Source organism: Lemur catta, chromosome 16 (assembly GCF_020740605.2).
Source record: "Lemur catta isolate mLemCat1 chromosome 16, mLemCat1.pri, whole genome shotgun sequence".
Classification (NCBI taxonomy): Eukaryota; Metazoa; Chordata; class Mammalia; order Primates; family Lemuridae; genus Lemur; species Lemur catta.
In genome coordinates this window covers 16,604,169-16,622,268 of record NC_059143.1, presented here as the reverse complement: position 1 = coordinate 16,622,268, position 18,100 = coordinate 16,604,169, and the positions used below count along the sequence as shown (strand labels likewise).

General features: G+C 43.8%; 1 protein-coding gene across 1 annotated transcript in view; it reads right to left on the bottom strand.

The window, feature by feature from the left end:
- Positions 1 to 18,100, bottom strand: part of LOC123621709 (laminin subunit alpha-3-like) — a 75,052-nt gene that overhangs the window by 20,238 nt on the left and 36,714 nt on the right. The window contains exons 3-5 of the mRNA XM_045527618.1: positions 3,886 to 4,003; positions 3,058 to 3,176; positions 1,623 to 1,793 (exon numbers count right to left, since the gene is read on the bottom strand). Coding sequence (XP_045383574.1) covers positions 1,623 to 1,793; positions 3,058 to 3,176; positions 3,886 to 4,003 — 408 coding nt within the window. The remainder of the gene's footprint in view (positions 1 to 1,622; positions 1,794 to 3,057; positions 3,177 to 3,885; positions 4,004 to 18,100) is intronic.

The window sequence follows — 18,100 nt, the reverse complement described above, 5'->3', positions numbered from 1 at the left end:
TGGGGGGTCAAGATTATACAAGAGGTGCACTCCACAAAAAATTACCTAATGGAGGCCAGGCACAGTAGCTCATGCCTATAATCCCAGCACTTTGGGAGGCCGAGGTGGGAGGATTGCTTGAGGCCAGGAGTTCGAGACCAGCCTGGACAACATAGGGAGACCCCTGCCTCTACAAAAAAAACCCTTTTTTTAATTAGCTGGGTATGGTGGTGTGTGCCAGCTACTCGGGGGGCTAAGCCAGGAGGATCACTTGAGCCGAGTAGTTCAGGGCTGCAGTGAGCTATGATCATGCCACTGCACTCTAGCCTGGGCAACAGAGTGAGACCATATCTCAAAAAAAAAGAAAAAATTACCTAATGAAGAAGCTTATGTTCACCTAAGTGAAAAGTAATAAACATAGATATGTGTGCAAATCTTGCAACCCCAAAAAAGACAATTTAAGGAGAAAAATGGTAAGGTACATTAGTGGTGAGGCCCCAGGGCAGCCGGAGGAACTGAAGCACAGCCCAGCTACGGTTTATCAGAAAGCCCAGCTCTCCCTTGTAAATATCTACCTGCAGATTCAACGTAATCCCCACCTACACAGCAGCTCAGAGGGAGCTGAGGGGACAGAAAATACCGAAGATGGGTCCCTACACCCAGGGAGCCTTGGCTTTCTGGGAAGTACTCAAAACTGTAGCAATACTTATATTTCTCTCTCTCTTCCTTTCCCAGCTCTTATCACCTACATAAAAAGCCAAACTCTCCAAGGTGCGCTGGGCATCTTCCATCCTCCCCTCCAGGTCTACTCTCCACCTCTCTCCATGCTGCCCTTTGCCCTGGGGCTGAACTTTCTGGCTGCAGCAAACAGGTTCTCCTGCTGCCTGGCTTCCTGCTGGGTCTGGCCAATGGAAGGCACCAGCAGGATATCAGAGGGTGGAAAAAGCTGAGCTCAGGATACTTATGCTGCTGCGAGCTCCCTCCGTGCCCAGGAGACAAGGTACTGCCCTGACACTGAGAGATGCTCCAGGTATACATCCAGCACAGCAGAGAGCATTAGCGCTCACCAACATCTCTGTTCTCCTCTATTTCGGCTAGATTACATCACCCAGCCTCCTGGCATCTATCTAGGTGGAGCTATAACACTGCAGTTCTTGCCCAAGGAGGTAACCTCTGTGGTAAGAAGCAGGTGGGTCTTCTCTACACTGTCTCTTCCCTCATCTGCTGACCAGAGCTGGGGGTTCCTGCAGGACAGCTGTGCCTCTAGATAGAAAGAACCTGGTTCCCCGAATGACTGCTTGGAGCTGAGCCCACCTGCTGATCCACACTGAACTGGAACAGAAACAAGAAACAAACCCATGCTTTGTTAAGCCTCTGAGATTTGGGGATTGTTAGTTATGATATTATTTAGCCCATCCAGACTAATACCAGCCTGACTATAACTTTTGCATTTCATCTTCTGTGAATATAATGATTTTTTTCAAACAGCCAAATTCCTAATTATATACAGTATTTCAGACAAGAATAACCCCTGTGTCTACACCATTACTGGCTATCAAGGTAACTCAAAAGAGTTCATGGCAATGAATTTGATAAGCAAAAAACAAATGCTGCCGACTGGGCACTTACAAAATACTACTCACCCGCCGAGTGACAGTTGGATCTCGCTGCGCTTTGGAGATGAGGTGTCCAAGAAGGGTGTTGGTTCGGAGAAAACGCAAGCGGATGTTTGTTGCCATGGTAAAGTCCCTCAGGGTGTGAGAGAAAGTAAAATTTCGGGCACCTGGACGACCATTTATCAACGACACCACAATCTAAAATAACCACACACATATAAGGGGGGGTAGAAGGTCCTTTTATTAACGTTTAGTAGCAAGGATATAAAGATAACTCACAAGTCCCAAAGCACTTGGTTTCTTGGAGCCATTAGATGTTGGTAGGTGGTCTTAGATCTTGTTAATGTCTAAAAACATTACTATCTAGTCCCTATGTGAAATGGGAAAAAAAAAAAAAGGAAGGAAGAAAGAAAAGAAAAAAATAAGAAAAAATAAAAATATTGCCACTTCCATCTTTCCTCCCCTTTTCTGATCCCAAGTTCTGGCAATAATGTCTTTGCAACCTGGGCTCTCAAGAGATGTTTTATCATTTCATTTTCAAAACCTTTGTTCTATCAGTGTAGTTGTGGGGCTGTCACACTATGAAATAATGAAAATATAATGTTAAAATCTAAAAATATAAGGAAATAATTGTGTCAAGCTGCATCAAAGAAACAAAGGTAAAGTAACCCAAAAATCTACATGAAGTTGAAAAAAGGAAATCTCTGGATATAGAGTTGACAGTGATGGCGACCAAAAAAAACAAAAAAAAATCTATACAAAACCTAGGTTTTGTTTTAAAGCCTGTGGTGACAAAGTCCCAGTTTCAACCCCATTGTTGGAAGATACTGGACATAGCTGCTGAAGAGAGATATCTCTACTTAAAGAGAGGGAGGCTGATACCCCGGATGGAAGTTCATTTGAAACTCAGTTCATATTCATTATGGCCTGACGATTTCCGTGACATTCTTCTCTGATTTCTTTCACCTCTGTTTGCCCATCTCCCCTAACAATAGCAAGCTGGCTTCACACGGGCCAAATGTAGCCCCCAAGGGGACAGCAATTTTTTTTCTCTCTTGACATTTGATGCCAATTCTGCCAAAAGGGACCAGGGATTAGCGCTTCCACTCACGCTCCTCCCCTCACTCTTACTGGGGATAAAGTGTGGGGAGGTGGGAGGGGTCTTTGCTGCAGCCACCAGCAGCCCACTTTCTAAATGTGCCACCAGAAAGGAGAGTTCAGGGCCTGTGGGCCTTGGATCCCGAGTCCTGACTTCCTGGGGGGAATTTAAGACCCCAAACAGGATTTCCAACCCAACTCATTTGGGGAGCCCTTGATGTGATTCTTACTGTTCAGGCCCAAGTGCTGGTTTCCATATCGATCTACGTTAGATCTCCTTGAAAGTGCAAGTTTCACAGTCAGAAGAAATTTGATATCCTCACGTTCATTTCTGAGTCTTTTACAGCCTCCCCAAACTCCTTACCTCACCATTTTCCAAAGGTACAATACGAGAATATTCCGTAACACAAAGTACATCATCATCCTTGGTGATAGCCGTATTTGCTTCCTGCCCAAATTGTTCCAGACAGTCTGCTTTAGAATCTAGGAAGAAAATATTTTAATATTTTAAAATATTATCATTTTGTTGTAAATCTCTTAAGAAGCCTTATGTTTCTTTAAGAAAATACAAGAAAAGAGAAAGAACAGAGAGGCATTTAAAATTTTTATATAAAAGCTGAGGGTGGAATTTTTAATTCATGAAAGAAATACCAAGCCATTTTAGGCCACTTGACTTTCAGGGACAACTTTTGGAGTTGTGAGGCTAACTCCTCACTCCCAGTTAGGCAAGTTTACCCTCTAAGGAGACCTCGTGGAAAATCCAATGCCTTTGTAAGCAAAATTCCTGTCCATCTCCATTCATCACAGGGTTCAGAGACACTGACATTCTTCATTTGTGAAGGCAACAGGGTCAAGGTAAGTAATGAATAATGTAGGATACATAAAGATGGAATTTAGTTTTCCAATTCTACATAAAAGGAAAAGGACTAGAGCTATGCCCAGTTATAGGTATTCCCAAATATTGGCAAGAACTGTTACCATCAAAGGAGTTCCAACCTCAGTTCTGCATGGGGTATCCTTGGAATTATTGAACACATACTTGAGAAATGCGGGTGGTCTGAGAATAAGTTAGGAAATTAAAATTGACCAGTTCCTAACTAGTCATCCTGAGAGACTAATTTTCTAATTACGTAGTCTTGATCTGTTGCCGATAATTAAAGCCACTCATAACATGGTAAGCAAGATTACTTACGAGCAAAATATTGCCACGGTGAGTAGGTGCTTCCAAAGTCTACAGATCTTTCCAAGACCCAAAGATCAGGGCGAGGAGAATTTGCAAATTTGATTAAAACATAGGCCACATGGAAGAGCTGATAAAGCAAAAGAGATACAGTTTGTTATTAAATTCACCTCATAGAAGTCCACAGCTTTGACCATCTCTATATGCTGCTAATTCCCAAGGCAACACATCCAGCCACAACCTCTCTCCCAAGATCCAGATGCTTATTTCTAACAGCCTATTAGACATCTGTACCTGGGGGCAGCCTCTCAAGCTCATCATGTTCAAAACCAAAATCATCATCTTTCTTTCTCCACCAAATACATACGCTGATCACCATCTTTATCACACCTTAACCAATATGTCCTTCAATTTCAACCAGCCTATATAGCATCTTAATGTCTATGCATTCCAAGAAGTCTGATGGCAAGCAACAGTAATCACACTCCAAGCCCTTTCAGGGCCAAAAGCCAACAGTACAGTTGACATTGTTTCCCAGGAGTGTCATAACTCCTGGCTCCAGGTGTTGGAGAGATCACAGTTGCAGAACTCAGCCCTGAGCAGCTGCTTTGTGGGGTAGCAGCACCTCCTTCCCTGTGCCATCTCTGCTGATCTCCTCTTTTCCTAATTGTTTTCCCTCTTATTAGTTTTCTCATTCACCCTCATCATTCTTTTCCCCTGGTTAGAATGATACAAAAGTGTAAAAGAGATGATGTGGGGCTTTGGTCCTACTTCTTTACCTCCCACTCTAGAACTCCAAGGTGCCTCCCATGTGGACCCCAGGATTCCTTACAGTGTATTCCCACCCCCTTCCCTCAAAGACTTGACTATGAAACTGAGGATCTATATATTTGCCGAAGAGCCTGGTATGACAGTGAACACAGGTGTTAAACAAATCTACATTAACATGTTAATGAGTGAGGCTTATCTCCACCCAGGTGACAGTTTTCACAGTGACTTTCCCAGGAGGAGCCCCCCTCTCTCTTAGGCCATTAGAGCCATTTGAACAATGGGCTCATCTAGTTAGGGAGGGAGGGAGAACTCAGACATTGTGGGATCCTTTCCTTTCATGGAAAAAAAAGGAGTTTTATCTTAATATTTTTTCACATACAATAGTACGGTAAGAGTCATATATTTTAAAAAAAAAAAAAGCTCTGAGAACTGCTAGCTAACATAAACATTTCAAACCCCAAAGTAGAAGCCAAAATGGCTCCAAACTTTTTGGTCTCAGGATTTCCTTATACTTTGAAAAACTATCAAGACCCCCAGAAACCTCTGGTTTATGTGGGTTTTATCTATTGATATGTACCATATTAAAGTGGAGAAAATTTTAAAATATATGCTATCAAATCATTTAAAATAATAACCCCATCAATATTAGTGTAAACCATATTTTCATTAAAAATTACTATGTTTCTAAAACATAAAAGTTTTAGTGAGAGTAGTGGCATTGCTTTACATTTTTGCAAATCTCTCTAAATATCTGGTTTGATAGAACACAGCTGGAGTCTCACATCTGCTTCTGCATTCAATCTGCTGTGATATGTTGTTTTGGTAGAATTATTTGAAGATTTGGCCTCACAGAGGTCTATAATGGGAAAAAAGATGACCTGAAGGTTTGCAGACCTCCTGGAAGGTCTTGGGAACTTCCACAAGTTTTCACCCATACTTTGAGAACCACTATTCTCAGTCACAGAGATGTAGCCTTTGCTCAAAGAAGCCCCTTTGCTTATCTCTGAGGAAGGAAGAATTGTCACATCAATTACTAAAAACTCTAAGTTCAGCCAGTTCTGTGCCAAACACTTGCTGTTCGATCTTTAAAAAAAGTGCTTACCTGGGCCCAGATTTATACTCCCAGGTTGTCTACCTACACTTGTAAAATTGATACAACCTCATAAAGAAAAGCTAATTAGGAATTAATTATAAGGTACTCTGAAAACCATAAAGCAATACTTTACAAGTAGGTGTAATAATTTCCAAAATACACATAGCATTATTATGTAGTGAAGGAATTCATAGGAAACCCAAGAACCCCTGTTTGGAAATTAGGAAAAAATATATTTCCCTTAAAACTGTTGCACAACAAAATAAGATCACTTTTTGAATATAGTAATCATTCAAAGCATTCTTAACCTCTTCCGCCAAACTGCCACAATCATAGCACACATAGCCCCCCAAAACTATTTATCTAATACTTTATGACTTAATGATTACTGTCTTCCAGGTACCACAAGAAGCGTGTCACAAGCATTCTCTTATTTAGGCCTCACAATAAAAAGTGGAGTTTTATTAACCGCACTTTACAGATGAGGAAACTGTGGCTAAGAGAGGTTAAGTAACAAGCCCATGCCTCTTTCAGGTATAAAAATCCTGAGCCTATGTGTATTCTACTCACTGAGCATTAGCTATGCCTCAGGCCCTAACAGGTACTGAATATTTCACCTGCTTCATCCTAGAGGAAATAAATGGTCAGAAAAGTTTCAAACATCATTATTTCCAAATATGCTAAAATTCCATTGTAGAGAACCTGGGGTGGAGAACTACGTTATATCTCAAGGGTTATTTGAGTGCATTGGTTTTCCAGAGTTGAACTTTCTGCTACTGAAAATCCATATTAACCAAGTAGCCTCCCCGTGGCTCACAAGAGAGCCTCTTTGTTTAGTTTCATCTTATTCCTATGTAAGGAATGAGATGCATCATGGCAGTTAAAAATCCCAACTCTAGCAGCAGGTGGAGACACACCACAGTGTTAGCATGCCCCTTTGGCCTAGTTTAATAAGCCCACTGAGCCCACCAACTCGGCTTCCAGCACCAATCAGATAGAACACTCCACTTTTAAATGTTTCCCTCCCATTTTTGTCCCATTTTTGTTTCTGAGCTTCCCCAATGTATGTTTATGTGCTCTGAATATTTAGAGAGATTTGCATTTCTTTGTTTCTGATTCCATTTGCACTGAGAGACCGTATGTGTTACCTATCACAACCTTTGCCGTGTAAGCTGCCATCCATTCTTGCCAAGTGCTCCAGCTCTGCAGCGAGTCTCCTCTGGGACTTGTAGATTCAAAGTGTTGCTGTGAGGCCAGGGGACGCTCTCCAAACCATGTTCACAGCCCAGCTCAGGCATGTTAAACCAACAAATAGGGATTTATTCTCTTTTTCGTGATAATTTAAAGTATGAGCTTTTTAAATGGCTTCTGTTAAACTCCTTTTTTTATTATCAGTTACTTATGTTTACTCTTTGGCCACTGAAATTACTTCAAAGCACCCATGAGTGATGCTTGAGATTTACTGATATAAACGAGGGCCCTTTATAAAACTAGAAAGCACCAAGCTATGCAGTCACGGTAAGTAGAAAAGCAAAGGCAAAGTTGTGCATTTTCAAAGGAATAATATTTGGGAGTCAGAGATAAGGAGGGAAAATGCCGGAGAAGGACTGACTTGTAACCTTCTGTCCACATTCTTTTGTAATAAGCCAAAGATGCCATGAATTTTGTCGATGATTATTTAGGTAGAGATACAAAGTAGTCTTTTAAATAATGTTTTAATAAAGCAGATAATAATCATAAAAGGTAGAGTGTGAGGCACTTGGACATCAAAAGACATCAAGGTGAGTAGGCAAGAAAAGAAAGTATGGTCTGATCCCTCCTTCTCTCCCCAGTGCTCTGTGCTCTAAAGCCTCTGATGTTATAGTTTGCTACAGCCTGTCCTCTACTCATTTCAGGACCTTCCTGGATTGACTGCATGTAATAGGTGTTCAACACATGCTTCGAATGAATAAATGAGTGAATGGATGAATATTAAAGCTATGCAGCTGTTACTGAGTTCAAGAGTCAGGTACCAGTTAGCAAACACAGAGACAGAGGTGAACCCCAAATTGGTCCCACCCTGATCCCTGAGCTAAGTTGCAATAGAATCAACTCCCCTGGGAGGGAACCCCTGCCCTGTGTGACTCCAAATACATCATTTAACCACTGTGAGATTTTATTTACTTGCCCGTAAAATAATAACATAAAATGATCACAAAAGACATTTGTTAAGAAAATAAAGAACAGTAATATCTACCTCATACAAATTTTATTTTCTCCTTCTAAAAGAGCACTCCTGTCATGCACTGCGGTATACATTTGCTTTCATCTGTCAGTCCCACTAAACTGTCTGATTAACACATCTTTGTGTCATAATCACTCCTGTATCCACAGAATAGGTGCCTAATACACATTGTTGAATTGAAAAGAAATTAACAAATGGGAATGTGAAAATGCAAAATATCACGCAAATGTATTTAAAGTCACATCCAAACTATACTTCTAACGCAACTAAATGGTACACCCTGCCCTCCAAAAACTTTAAGTTTATAATGAGAGTGAAATCAGTCTGTTAATAGCTTTATAATTTAATAAACATATTGTTCCACAAAGCAGCGTTTTTTAATTTACTTTTCCCAACTTTTTATTTTGAATAATCTGCAAACCTACAGGAAAGCTCAAAGAGCAGTACAATGAACACCCACACACTTTTCACCTAGATTCACCAACTGTTAACACCTTGCCACGTTTGTGTATTCTCTGCATACACACATACACACTTTTTTTAAATTTTTATTTCAGCATATTGTGGGGGTACAAAAGTTTAGGTTATGTATATTGCCCTTGCCCCCCCACACCCACCCCTAGTCAGAGCTTCAAGTGTGTCCATCCCCTAGACAGTGCGCATCGCACTCATTATGTATGTATACACCCATCCCCTCCCCAACCCACAGATTCTTCGAAAGTAAGTTACAGACATCATGACACTTCCCCACTCCGTACTTCAGCACATACGTCCTGAGGACATGGACATTTCTCCTACATAAACTTAACATTTTTACACCTAAGAAATTTTATCATACATACAAAAATCTTATTTAATACATTGTTCATATTCAAATTTCTCTGATTCACTTAATAAGGTCCATTGTATGATTTTTCCATTCCAGGATCCAATCAAGGATTACATATGGCATTTAATTTTCAGGTCTCTTTTGTCCCCTTTAATCTAAAGTGGCCCACCCATGGGTTTTGTCTTTCCTGACACTGACATTTTGAAGAGCCCAGGATGTTCCAGTCTGTTCCAAGTCTTAATGTTCTACCACAGAATCTCTCACAGAATCACAGTATGTCTCACAGTCTGAATTTGTCTGATTATTTTCTCACGATTTGACCCAGGTGGAGCATTCTTGGCCATATCACTACCAGGGTGGCACTTTCTTCTCACTGTGTCACACCAGGAGGTACCTGATGCCAGGTTGTCCTATTATTGATAATGCTGTTTGATCACTTGCTCAAAAAGACATCCTCCAGATTTCCCATTGTAAGTTACCTTTTTGCCTTGTCATTAATAAGTAACCTATGTGGAGACATTTTGAATCATTTATTTTTATTAACTAAATTATAAATGTTCCCACTATCCATGTACAAAATACTAATACAAGTTAGGGAAAAAAAAATCACAAAATATAGAACCAAGCTTACTTTGTGGTTGGTGCCCCTTTGAAAAACTTATCCAATGAGCTAATTTTATAGACTTTGTTTTTTAATGAGAAAGAAAGATGCAGATGGGGTAAAATTAAACTCCATTTTAGTAACCAGGCTTGAAAAATTTTTACAAACTGAACTACAATCCTCATAAAACAATCCAGGCCAGTGATGAAAATATAACTCAGCTGGCCCGAGAAATGTTCCTTTTAATCCTGGTCCAAAGAGCACATCTGCCGATGGTTCCGCAGAAGCACTTCTTTCTCCTGGGTTTCTCATCCCCCTGTGCTGGAAAACCCAATCCCTGGCTCCCCCAGAAAGAGTGTGCTTGCTTTCATCTCGGGAAGATGCTCAGCTCCTCTTACTGGCCGCCAGAAGCACCTGCCCACCTAGGGGAGAGAAGGTGTGTGGATCCTTCTAGAAACTTCAGGAATGGGCTATGAGGTCCTTAGGTCACCTCTCACTCTAGCATCTCTTTCTGAGGGGAAACCCACTGCACTGCTGACAAGTTCTGGCCCTTACAGGTTCCCTCTGTGTTTGTCAAAAACTTTCTCTCATCAGCCCTCCTTTCTCCATGGAGTAGCAGAGATTGCTACTCTTCATCCCACATGACAGCCTGCCCAGGATTTAAATGCCCACACCTGGCTCCATAGGTGCTTCTTAAGCTTCAAGATTCAAGGCAGCAGGAGACAAAGGTTAGAGTAGGAACTGGAAAGGAGAGGAGAGAGAGTGTCTCACTTCCAGATTAAAAATAACCACAGGAGCTTGAGAAATAAAATCTCTAATCCAAAACTTAGTCTAAAGATTTGGCCACCACAATAACTTGGAAATTGACAATCTTAATGAAAGATTTCCAGAAAAAAAAATGGGAAGATGGGGGAAGGTGAAACACCTAAATCTAGATTTTATACTGATAAATTTTTAACTGTAGAGGGGTAAAAAAGGGATTGATGACACATAGCATGACTTTCAGTCCCTGGGGGCTTTAATTATTATTATTATTCCCTAAATAGACTTAAAGTGCAGAGCTTGAGATGAAATTGTTATCCAAGGGCATTTTATCTACAACTAACAATTTACAAATAGATTTGGTGGTGATTATAAATAGCTGAAGCCCACTGGAAACTAAGAACTCTGAGCTCAATTTCATAACTGAGTCTTGTATCTTATCCTATTCTCTGTAGCTATTCTCAACCATCAGGGAATTTTATTGGTTTGGGACCCGGTTCTCCTTGCAAAACTCACTTTTTCTCATTCACACTTTTTTGCTAATTTACAAGGAAATCAAGTACGACATTTGATTCACTCATTGAACTGGTAAGTAGCCTAAGAATTTGTCTGACACACTGTACAGAACAAAGGAAATTATATAGTCATGTTCTTCTAAGGCAAAGAGATTTAACTCACTCGACTTTAATAACCAGCAATCAAGTTATCTAAATCCTCTTTGAATCTATTTATAGTTTTTAGACTTACCAACGCTTAAAAATATATTGATTTTTATAAGTGGCTTACACCATAGTAGGCTTAAACAAAGTATTTCTCAATGATGATTATTTGTTCTATTAATACATCATATTCCAAATGACATTATTGTCATTTTTCATAAGTCTGCACTCTGCATAATGTTCCAGTTTCCTCCTCTTGGCCAGTGTGTTTCTATCTACAGAGTATTAACATTGCTGGTCTGCACCCATAATGGTCCCTTCTTACTTTTAATTGTCATATCCATTCCTTTTTCACTCTGCTACATCTTTCTTAACATTCAGCATCCCTGGCTAACTCAGAGTTTTATGAAGGCTAAAATTATCCTTTCAGCTGTTTTTCCAATGTCCTGAGTAATATCAGGACATTTCAGAAACCTTTCTGGCTACAGCATACATACTCAAAGGGCATAACGAAGCTCACTTAAATTGGCTCAGTAAATTCATTTTTATTGGTCAGAATATTCATTTTGGGGATGAGCTTTAAGTTAAAGTGTCATTTCAGATAAGCTGGGCTAGAGATTAAATATTCTTCTTAGAACTTGCCCTTTGACCAAAAGCTGTCTTTACTTTCTGAACACTAAATCCCTTAATGTTCTCAAGGGGGTGGTACCACTGTTGGGGGTGTTTGGAAAATTGAAGGAGACATTATATTGGTTGTCACAATGACAAGCCCAAATAAGGTAAGAAACTGCACATCTGCAGAGGCACCACCAACCTGCTTCCTGAGAAGGTCGCAGCCCAGTTCCAGGGTCAGGAGACTGTTCTCTGGGCGCTTGGGCCCAGCACAAGGGACTTTTGGCAGCTGTCCAGAGCATGGCTAGAGAGGGGGCCATGTTGAAGGTGTCTGTCTTTTGGTTGTTTGACTTCTAAGGATCTTAATGCCCTTCCCACCATATGAATCTTGCTGGAAACAGAATGCAACACCAACTTTGGAAGCTGGAAATGCCAGCTTCCCCAGCAGGTAAGGCAGCATGGACGCAGTGCCCAGCTCAGTGAACTGGATGTCTCCTTCCAGGGCTTTGCATCTAGAGCAAGTGATACAAAAAGGCAGAGACACTGAAGAATTCTTTCTAGAAGCAGCTGACATGGCAGTGCCATCTGGCTTCTGGGTACAGTGGCCAATCCCAACAGGGGCATACTGAGTCCAGTGTCCATCTGGACTCAGGGCTGACGTGTGCTCAGGACCGGCTGCAGCAGGCAGCATCCGAGCACAGCCGTGTCCCTGTAGACAGGCCCTGGCCTTGCGTCACTGTGGTTCTGACTGCGCAGCCTCCTTCGCTCCTGCTCGTTTTCTCAGCCTCATTCTCCCCTCACCCCACCCCTGTTCCTTCCACCCTTGAAGGTTGCTTTTTTTCTTTCACTGATAAAATCAGTAGCCCAGAAAAGAACACCTTCCCTTACTTTCCCACATCTAGGAACACGGTGGCACCTGCACATCTTCCCCTTCCTCCCTGGGGACCAAGGGAGGGCGGAGTCACCTCCTGTCAAAAGCTGAACCCTTCCTCTGCGCTCTGGACCCCACTCCCCCGCCTTCTGTCAGATCCATCCATCAGCTCTCCACTGTCTCTCCCATCCTAATAAGGAGAGAAAAACGCCTGGTCTTCCATCCAAACCCTCTCCCAGCCCCACCCTCCCTCTCTTCCCCCATCAGAGCCTCACTTCAGTGCACCTGCTCATTCCCTTCCGCCCTCCAGTTCAGCCCAGTCTCGTCTCTCGCCACACTCACCCGTCTCCACCGTGCACCACCGGCTACCGATTTATGTCCCTAGCCCAGACTCCATGTAAACGTCAGGGCCACATTGCCCACTGTCTTCTCTGTCGCTCCACCTGGAGGTGCTTCGCTTCCACCTCAACTGGGTCTGACCGAACAGACACTGTACATCCCTCTGGTGAGCTGCCTGCGTTTTATGCTTTGTGGAGCACCATGCTTGTCCTTTAAGACACTCCTCACAAGAGTAAGGAATAAGTATTCACGTCTAGAGTGCACGTGGCCTTGGGAGTCCAGGTGTGCACAGTTCTCCTGCCCGCTCTTTGCCTGGACGAAGGCAGTGCCAGCCATTGGTGGAAACCCTAAGGATTGCACTGACTTGGCATAAAACAGGAAGGACAGCTCAAAGTCACTTTCACACACCACCAGGTACACGGCCAGGTGAACACTTGGATATCAGAACTCCCCTTGAGTTCCAAACACTCTCACTTGAATGGTCTGGCTTCACAGCAGGACAAACGTGTGGGACAGAGTGACGCTGCAGGGTATGGGAGGCTCAGGGTGTGAGGGTCGCCTCGGACTGAGGTGACAGCCGGAAGTGAAGAAAAAGACCTGGGTCTGTGACCAGGGTGGGTTGAGATGAACTTCCATGAGCCTCAGTTTCCTAAAATCCAGTTCTGGGATTTCACTTCTGGGAACTAGGGCAGGGGTTGGTTCTACCCCAGAAAACACGTGAGGTTCAACAGGAGCCAGGGAAGCACGCAGGGTGGTCGGACAGATCCACCCCAGAAGGCGTGGCTTAAACAGGGACACTGGAGCCAGAGTCCTTGGCTAATTGGCCCCAGGCATCACCCTGCCCACCAGAGAAGGAGACTAACCAGAGAAAAGCATTTTCCATGCCAGAAAGAATCATCCCACCCAAAACAATCCAGCTGCCTCTCAGGGAATGAGGTCTGGGTCTTAATATGGTAGGCAGTGGTGAGCAGTGAGGCGTTCTGGAAAGCAAGGTCTGGGGTGGAGAACGGGGGGCCCCAAAGTTCCCGCATCCCAGCCTCCACACAGTGCCTGCCCCTGCCCCCCTTCCTTGGACCCATCTCAACCCCCTCCCTAATCCCTCATTCCTTTGTCTTCCTTCTCTAAGCCCTTCCCCAGTCCCGGGAACCTTCTTTACTCCCCATGCCCCAAAAGCTACACAGAGAGGAGAGGATTTTCCCCTAACATCAGTGTTGGTTTACACCATCCCATCTTGCAAATGTGAAATATTCACGCAATCATAGCTACACAGAGGATGAAGGAGTTTCCAAGGTATAGCTTAGGAGACACCTTAAAACGAGAATTCTTATTTGTAACATTTTTCTTGGAAAAAAATGTGATTTGAGTTCTAAATACCTGATATAACTTTTGGCGCATACCTCATTTATACCTGTATATGATTTCCCCAAGGCAATATTATATTAAGTATTAGTACGATAATAGTAAAATGTGAAAATATGATCAGTCTCACTACTGACCATACAAACACCAGCCCTGTATGGAGTCAGATGCAAAGAAATAAACACACATCCAGCAATATGGATGGACCTTCATAACATAACACGCAGGAAAATAGAACATACCAAACTAGATATGAGAGCACATTTATATAAATTGAAAAACACACACCTAAAACCTCACTTTGTGTTTAATGGGCAGAGCACCATCACGGCTAAGAGATTAAGCTGTGAGATTCGCTCAATCTCTTTGTGCCTCAGTACCCGTGCCCGCATGAAGGAATAGTAATAGCACTTAATGAGAGGGTTTTTGAAAGGGCTCAATAAAAAGCTTCCCTCTTCCCTATATGGTTCTGAACCAATTAAGAAATAAGACACAGGAGAAGGGCAGACGGGGGCAAAATAGCACCTTTATTTCTGATGACACTAGTATCAGAGGACGCAAGCTGTGGCCACTGATGGTGGGCACGGATTAGATGCCCTGTGGCCAGGTGGCCCAGTGGGCTCTGACAGGGTGCAGCAAACAGTGCCCACCTCTGGCCGGGCTGCTCCCAAGGGACGGGGCAGAGCCGTGCATGCCCAGCCCGGGGTTCCACACTCACCATCTAGAAGAAGAGGGGAGAGAGGCCAGCAGCACACCCATGGGAGCCCCTCCACACGGACGTGGACAGAGACGTCACCAGTGCACACACGCCATACAGGACTAGAGTGTGGATGCCTGTGGAGCTCTTGGCACAGCACCCGGCACACAGTTAGGTGCTCAGCCTGCCAAAGTGGGTGCTCCTCGTGGGACAAGTGTGTTTAAGGATAAGTAGCAAAGACACTGGAGCAGATGCTTAAGACAGGGGAGGGAACAGGAGTGGGCATCTCAGATGAAGGAGGAAACTATAAAAAGCAAGAGGGGGCATAGTTCATAGCATGCTAAGAACTGAGCAGTACAATTAGCTCATCTCCTTGAAGCAGGAAGCCAGATCTCCAGAATTCTCTAACAACTTCTTCCTAAGGAGATACAACCGTACAAAACTAAATGGAACATCAGTCTTTAGCAGTCACAAAACATATATTGCCTTGTGTTCTAGTCAGATGACTTGACAAAAATCCCAGGGAACCTTTTGAACTGTCCCGCCAGCACTTCTGTTCCAGGCCAGCCTGGGCACCACCTTTCGTTGAGGGTGGAGGGAAGTCGAGGCGACTGGGACAAGCCTTACACGTGCAAAGCCAGCGGGTGCAGGCAGCCTAGGAGGAATCACTGCTCCCTAGGAGGAAGCGTTTCTTTTTGTGGTTCTGGCAGTCAGTAATGGACATTTGTTTTTTCACTATTCCTACTGGCTAAGAGAAATAGATATATTAACTGCTTCACTTGTAAAGAAAGAGGACAGCTTCCACTTGAACTGCAATTCCACTGCTGGTTCCCAGAGAATAAATCCACCCCAAATTTGGAAAAACTTTCCAAGCTTTAAAATATCCATTTGAGTGGCTTGATCCTTCTGCTGGTGGCTGCCTGGATCCCAGGTCCTGCCTTATGTCTCTATGACCTTGTAACCTTCTGGCTTCTTCTCTTCCCGGTGTTCTGTCCAGGCTGGGAAGACCCTTCCATAAGCCAAGCCCAGGACTGGTCACATCTTGGAACTCCCGGTACAGGGGCCCAAAGGTGTAAAGATGGCCTCGTGGCACCATCTTATCATTGCAGTTTGGTCAGAATCTCGGTGTCTATTCATGGAGTTCTGAAAGGAAATCTCTGCTTTTTTTTTCTCCTCCATTCCAGAGAATTAATCTGGGAGGTTCTGTGTGTCTGCCTTTTGCTCTACAACTGAGGACTTGAGGATAGAGTCACACTCGGTTAGAACGGAGCCTGTGTCTGTCATGGCAGGCTAGTTGTGGTTGCAGGGACCATCAATGCCCAAATCTCAGTGGCCTAAAATAATACATTTGTATCTCAGCACGTGTGTATCGAGTATGGGCTCTGCTCCATGCTGTCCTCACTCAAGGACACAAATAGGAGGCTCTACTGTTTGGAACATCACTGAGGCAGAGCGAAGGGAACCAAAGCAGGTCGTATGGTCAGGCTTTCCTTCAAAGACAGGGGGCATTCAGAGCCAAGAATGAGAAGACCTGGAAACCCTGGTTAGCTATTAACAGAAGTGCAGACACACTGATGCTCACGCGACCCCACTGCATACCAATTTGGCCCCATTGTCCATGCTAAGTTGGAAATTGGTGGTGGTAGAAGTTGAGATCCCAGAGGTGTTGGGGTCTTTCTCTTTTTCACCCACACTCCCCACACTGGTCATTGAGGATGACTGAGAGAAGACATGTTGCATCCCTGATGGGAAGCTAAGCTGGAGGAAACGATGCTGCCACACTTAAGTGTGCATTAGAAGCAACTGGGGAGTGTGTTAAAATGCAGAGTCCCAGACTATAATTCTGGAAACTCTAATTCAGTAGAAGTTCAGGAAATTCAAATTCAGTAGGGCTGCAGGAAGTACTGATGATCAGTACTCATGACCTGGACTCATGACCAAGTAATCCTGATCATGATGGACTAGTAGGGGTGACCAACCATTCCTGATTGTCTGGGACTGTCTTTTTTTTAGCATTGAAAATCTGCATCCAAGGAAACCCCTCAATCTCAGGCAAACCGGGAAAATTGGTGACTAGGGCCCAATAAACTCCTATTTATCTTTGAAAGGCTCCTTCTTTCCAAAACCTCCCCAAAATATTCCAAGCAGAGGTCATACCTCCCTCCCTGGTAGTTATACTTATCAGGGTATAACTATCTATTACCTAATCTTTATTCATGCATTGGACTCCTCAAGAAGAATGCAAACCCCAAGAAGCCAAATGGTATCCCCTGAGATAGAAACCCAGGGCTCCTCTGTTTTGCTCCCTGAGCTGCAGGTTAGTTCCAGAACCTGGAGCTCTACCTGCTGGGGTTCTTCAGCTCGAGCAAATGCAGGGTCAAGATACAGGATGACTGGGCAGGTTGCTGCAGTGGCCTTTACAACAGCCTTAGTAAGTCGGTACTATTACTATCTCTATCTTACACATGCAGAAACTAAAGTTTGGAGAAGAAGCACGAAGTGTCTATAGTCACACAGTGAGCAGGTAACAAAGTAAGGGCTTAAACCCACATCTTCTGATTCCAAAGCCTATGCTCGTAAGCAATTAGCTACCCTGGTAGCTCTGAAAGCTACAGGGTCAGATACAGCCAAAGCAGGGATGCTGAAAACCTGCTCACCCTGCAGGTCCCTTCTTCAAGAAACTTTTCCTCCCTGGGTGGCTCTGCCAATGCAAGGAGTTGCTGCACAGCCTGACTTTCCAGCCTCCGAGTGAACCATGCCCCCCAAAAGCCAATTTCTGTCTACTCATCAAACAGGAGGAATATGAGAGTTACCTGGTTGTGAGAAGTTTTGCCCCATCTCTGGGTCTGTGTGTCCCTGGCATACCATGTTCATGATCACTCTCATGGCCATTTGGGGAGCTGTGTCCACAGCTGGGTCCACTCCTCCTCTTGGACCTCATCCTCCTGCACCAAGGCTCTCGCCTCTTCCCCACTGCCCATCCTGCTGCCAGCCCAAGCCCTTGCTTCGGCTCCTCACTTCCCACTGAGCCCTTCTAATCCTTTGCTGCTCAGAGTGTGGCCCGTGGACCAGCAACCTTGGCCTCACCGAAGAGCATGGTAGAAATGCAGTATCTACATGCACAGCTGCAACCTTCTGAATCAGTATTGTCATTTAATAGATGATTTAGATGCACATTAAAGTTCAGGAAGTGCTGGCTCAGCCCAAAATACACATCCTTTGTTCCATCAGGAGCACATTGCCAGGGCTGCTCTGTCTCCTATAAAAAGCTGCTCTCACGTGAATCCCAAGTCAATGTATGACCTCTCCTAAGGATGTTAGCCTTTTAATAGCTTTATCCCCAGCTAAGGGAATTCCAGGTTGGTGGCAAGGCTCCTCCACCTCCTGAAATTACACTACACTATCAGCTG